This window comes from Setaria italica, chromosome II (assembly GCF_000263155.2).
Source record: "Setaria italica strain Yugu1 chromosome II, Setaria_italica_v2.0, whole genome shotgun sequence".
Classification (NCBI taxonomy): domain Eukaryota; kingdom Viridiplantae; phylum Streptophyta; class Magnoliopsida; order Poales; family Poaceae; genus Setaria; species Setaria italica.
In genome coordinates this window covers 4,080,600-4,085,815 of record NC_028451.1, presented here as the reverse complement: position 1 = coordinate 4,085,815, position 5,216 = coordinate 4,080,600, and the positions used below count along the sequence as shown (strand labels likewise).

At 43.3% G+C, this 5,216-nt stretch overlaps 1 protein-coding gene across 2 annotated transcripts in view; it reads right to left on the bottom strand.

Moving 5' to 3' along the window:
- Positions 1-645: 645 nt before the first annotated feature.
- LOC101783024 (protein tesmin/TSO1-like CXC 3) overlaps positions 646-5,216 on the bottom strand; it is an 8,298-nt gene continuing 3,727 nt past the window's right edge. Inside the window, exons 2-12 of one of the 2 annotated variants that reach the window (XM_004955550.3) lie at positions 4,596-4,762; positions 4,048-4,472; positions 3,755-3,942; positions 3,150-3,562; positions 2,976-3,050; positions 2,633-2,813; positions 2,452-2,547; positions 2,304-2,370; positions 1,511-1,667; positions 1,034-1,422; positions 646-933 (exon numbers count right to left, since the gene is read on the bottom strand). In XM_004955550.3, the coding sequence (XP_004955607.1) occupies positions 923-933; positions 1,034-1,422; positions 1,511-1,667; positions 2,304-2,370; positions 2,452-2,547; positions 2,633-2,813; positions 2,976-3,050; positions 3,150-3,562; positions 3,755-3,942; positions 4,048-4,472; positions 4,596-4,762 (2,169 nt within the window). In that variant the 3' untranslated portion in view covers positions 646-922. Of the gene's footprint in view, positions 934-1,033; positions 1,423-1,510; positions 1,668-2,303; positions 2,371-2,451; positions 2,548-2,632; positions 2,814-2,975; positions 3,051-3,149; positions 3,563-3,754; positions 4,473-4,595; positions 4,763-5,216 lie in introns of both variants that reach the window. The other variant, XM_004955549.3, reaches the window with a different exon arrangement.

Below are 5,216 nucleotides of genomic sequence, written 5' to 3'. Positions count from 1 at the left end.
CAATCCCCAAGGAAGAAGTCCCTTCTGAAAGAGCTACGATGCGTCTAAAAGATTGTGGGCTGATCAGCCATGGTCGTGGGGGGGGGGGGACAAGGGGTACTTGCCCTTGCCCACCGAGGGGCTGACAATGGCCGATCAGCCCACAATCCTTCAGACGCATCGCAGCTCTTCAGAAGACATGTACTGATGATGGTTGGTGCCGGTGCAGTTCTTTCTTCAACCATCATCTGCCATTTGGTAACCGCTCTATAGTCTATAAATGTTGGTTCAATTCCATGGGGATGCATAATTGGGAGGCAGGCTTTCAGCAACCCCAACTCAGCTGGGTGCTCTGAATTTTTCTTTTCATGGACCATGGATGCGGGTGCAGATGCAGGCATGCAGCAGGTGTAACTCTGGTAGTACCAGTTCAGGAATGGGGAGCCTGACATCTCAACGCCCGTCGCAACTATTCTAAGACAGTTCAGGGTATCACCCATAGCTTTATACATGAATGGGATTAGGAGGGCACATGCTTGCAGGAAAGAGATACATGACCAACCTCAAACAACGGCCCAGCCCGAACAGATGTCACGCTCACACATGAGCTGCCTGATAGAGTTTATTTTGTTCAGTAATAGGGGTTGGCTTCAGACTCAAGGAGAGTTTGCGACTAAAAACATGGAATGGAATTGTGGAAACCTCCTCAAGAGGTGATTTATAGTGTTGCTACAATTCAATAAAAATAACAGCTACAAGCGAACACAGCATCTTACATACAGATTATTGAGAGGCTACATATTTTACAAATACAGATCACTACAGCTTAAATCTAACCTACTATTCTCTGACGGTACCTCGAGCCTGGTGCAGGCGGCGTAGGAAGTGAGGCATATATGCGGACTACAAGTCGTACTCCGGTCCCATATTCGACTTCACAGCTTTAAGATGGTCCTGGTTCAGTGGACAATAATATGAATGAGATGCTGCCATTGATGTCAAGATAACTCAAGTCATGTCTAGTGCTGTCTAAACACGCAAAAACAATGCTTACCTAAAGCGAGAGGCGATGCGCTGAATGTGCTATCGGTGTTGTTCATTGCAGAACCACTGTTTGAGTCTCCCGTAAGTGATGGAAATGAGGGGATTGACTTCAATATTAACTTCCTGCCACCTTTCCGGTTCGGGGAAATACTGAGTGCATTATGCGGTGGCGAGACTCGTTTTCTGTTGGGTGAAGTAGTCTTGACACGGCTAGGAGAATCAGCTTCTTTTAGAATATCCGGCATCTCCTCATCGATACCACTACCTGCAGCCTTGGATGATTTACAAGACTGCAATGTTGTGGTAGCTTTTGAAGCAGACGAACGGGAGCTTCCACTGCGAGCTTTGGAAGGTCTTGGTGGCTTTGCACTTGAGAAATTTGGCAGTTTGAGCAGAGAACTGGAAAAGATTACTCAATTATTACTTATGAGATGCAGAAGCCAAGACATGAAGCTTGTTCACGGAGATGAATATACAAGAAGCGAACCTGGAAAGATCAAAAGGAGGTGTTATCGGGACAAGCTCAACGAGAGGATGATCTTCACTCTGTACATTTGCTTTTTGTTGATCATTCTCCTTTTCTTTTCCACTGTTTTCTGTTTGTTCACCTTCTTGTTTCATTTCTTCAGTGAGTTCAGTCTCAGCTGATGCAGCACATGCCAACAAAACATTAATATTCAGAGGAATGAATAAACCATAAGGCCTTGTTCATTTCTGAGTTTAAGAATAATATGGGTGCATTAGGTAAACTAAACCTATCTGAGATGAAAATAAGCAAATGTAGCATGAATCCAGGAAACAAAAGTTGATTATTCAGCAAACTGAAACGACAAAAGACTGCAAAGATAAAATGATGCTCCCTTAAATCAGATGTGTTCTTTTTCTATGTTAGAACCACCTATGCTGTCATAGCACAATTGCCAACTCCCTTAAAGGCACACGAACCTTTCATGTTTTTCTACTGAAGTCATGATACACCCATTTTAAGAAAACAGAACTGCCAAATATGCAGGATGCCATGCTTATAAATTACAGTGGTGTATCATGCAAATGTAAATCATAAGCAAGGTAATCATTTGGCTGTTCAGTGCACGGAAATACTTTTTAGTGGAAATGGTGCAGAACTTTTAGTCTCTTAAGGAACTACATAAAAGCTTTTAGTATTATATTATGTCCAGAAAGATGTAACAGGGCAGTACATTTTTCTAAAAAGTAATTACAAATGTGCAACATGAATAAGTATAACATGGTTGCACAAATTTCAAAAGCTAAATGCTCACCATCTCTTCTGCCAAAAGTGTTTTTGCAACTCTCACATCTGCAGTTGCTGGAGCATCCAACACCTCCCTTTTATTCAATCAAACATTTAAAGCATTAGTAAAATGCAGCAGGTACAATTTGAGATAAGGTCATCACAACTTGAAGTACCTGATAACATTCACAGTATTTCTTAAGACAGCTTGACTTCTTGCAATTGCATCCTCTCTTGTGACGAGCTGAAGCTGGAGTATTGTTCGGATCTTCCTGCAATTCATTATAGAATTTAAGCATCACATAGTGAGGGAGTAATGACTAACAGAAGTACACTGATATCCAACAGAACACCTACCCCAGTTTCCAGACTAGCATCAGACATACGAATCACTTTTGGAGCAAATGCTAGTGGATTACGAAACTCTATCTGCTTCCGAGTGGAGAGAACAATTTCCTCATGTATGGGTTTGTTCAGACATCCTTGACATGAACAAGGTTCAGAGCAGTATACACCAGCAGCAAAGCACTCACAATAACTGCAAATGACAACAGTGATAAAAAAAACTATGAGAATAATGTAGCATACATTCACTTTACACAAAGTAAATCCTTCAAATTACAAGCCCAAGCATTTGAGAAGGGGCCCCTTTCATGTAACTAGGTTCACAAAATCTTAATATCATGTAAAGAACACATACAGTTTCAGGCACTTTGACTTCTTACAGCTGCATCGCTTGCATGCCTCACCATCATCACCATTATCTGTTTTACGTCTGCATTTCAACCGGATAGTTGTCAGTTAAGCAAATTGTACTGAGACATAGTAAGATCATCTCACAACCATCCAAAAGTTTTCAGAAGCACAAACAAACCTCTTCTTTTGAGGGCTGACACTTTGACTTGAAACATGATCATTTAAAGGAAAACCTCCAGATGAACAATCATCCATGGGAAATTCTAACAGCTCACCACCTGAGTGTGTAAAATTCTCTCCTGCACAGAGCAATTTGCCATGCGCATCCTTTTCAGATGCTGATGACGGAAGCAAAGCAGAAGCCATAGGATCCTGACAGGCCATTTTCCCTTTTGGTGTTAATGCAAGGGCATTTAAATGTAGACCTATACCACGCAATCCACGGGGCTGAGTTTGCACATGGCCTTTGCCTTTACATGTTGAGACAGAGAGATCCTCAACACTCTCTTTCTGCACAACACTATTTGAAAACCCAGCTGCCTCGAATACCAGGCAGCGTCTTCGTACGCCACGTTGTTGTTGGCTCTCCACCTGAACATTTCAACAGGAAGAAAATGAATGAGAGAGCATCATGGTAGAGTAGATAGCCCTAACAGGCCAAGTTGCAGGACTCTGTGGAGAAACAGTCCTAAGGAGCATGGGCAACATTTTTTTTAACAGGCATGGGCAACATTTTTTTAGTAGCGCATGAAAATAGTGGGTCAAGATATTGCATTGTAGTACCTTGTAGTCTAATGGAATACATCCATTTGCTTCATAAATATTATCCTGAATTTCTTCAGTCGAGATTGTTTGTTGGCCATCCTGAAATATTTGGGCATTTTCTGTCTGGTCTTCTCCCATCACGAGTTCTTGATAGTATACTTGACCAGATGCATTAGGATATGCTCTCTCTGAAATTTCACCATCTCCTGCAAGTTTTGACAGCAAGTATCCACAAGATTCCGCATTTTTAGCCGCCAGGTGCATTCCTCTGTGATGGTCATCCATAGTGGAGTCAAAGGCCAAAAGCTCACCCGAGGTTGTGGCGATTAAGTCCGACCATTCACATCCCAAGACTTCATTGTTGTCATTCACAGGCTGGCCACCATCCAGGAGCTGGATTTCAGTGGAAAACAAGCATTTCCTTTTCTCCACTGTACTTTTAACGGTTTGGACAACATCTAGTTTCCGGCATTTGTCCTGCTTAAGGTCTGATCTGACACCATGGCAGGGAGTGGTGTTATGATCTGGACTGCCGTTATCGAACTGAGCAGGCTGAGCCAAATTGCATGGCACGGTGGGAGGATCAACCACATCTGAACATGTAACCGTGTGGGTTTCTTGAGTGACAGTGCTAGTGCAGGCAAACAACCTGACAGCATTTGTAGACTTAGTTGGCTTGTTTGTATTCTTGCCGTCAGCACAGACCTCACTTTCAGAAATTTCACCAAGAGAGCTCCTGGGAAGGGCAAGAAGGCAAGAACACAGCATCAGAATCGCCTTATTCTGTCGCAAGTTTTAGTTTTTCTCCCCACATAATAACAGCACCATATATGCCTGAAAGGAAATCTCCGGAACTTACTTCGGGAGCCTTGGTTCCTTGTGCGCATTGTCATGCGGGGAAGTGAAGATGGAGGAAATGGAGGTTATGTTGATGGACTGGTATCCCTGGAGGCTATTGGCGTTGTAGGCCGACTTGAGAGGCTCAATCGGAGACAGGTTGTTGATGAAGCTGAAAACTGGCGAGTCCTGCACCAAGAAAGTAGCAAAATACCGGGCTATATGAGCAACGCCGCAGCGGTAGAAACAGAGCAAACCCAACAAGGCGCCAAATTTCTTCTAGTGCCTGGTTTCACAGACACACAAATAGAAAATGGAGAGATTCCCTGGATGTAAGATAAGCTAAATATCCATCCGTTCAGCAGAAGGGAAGCACTGGTACAGTAGTAGTAGTAGTAGTAGTAGTAGTAGTTAATTAGGACTGAAGCACACATGTTGCTTGAGGAGGGCAGGAACACCGTGTGCAGAAAAAAATGTGCTCTAAAATGGGACACTAGTAGCTACACTAATCAGTAGTTCGATACAGAAAAATCCCTGGTCAAAACCCTCGCGCGAAGCGGATCTAGCCCTGCAGAAGGCGCAGGCAGACTGCACTCTGCAGAGAGGCAGCAAGTATATTCGCGGGGATCTACTAGCCGTGCTC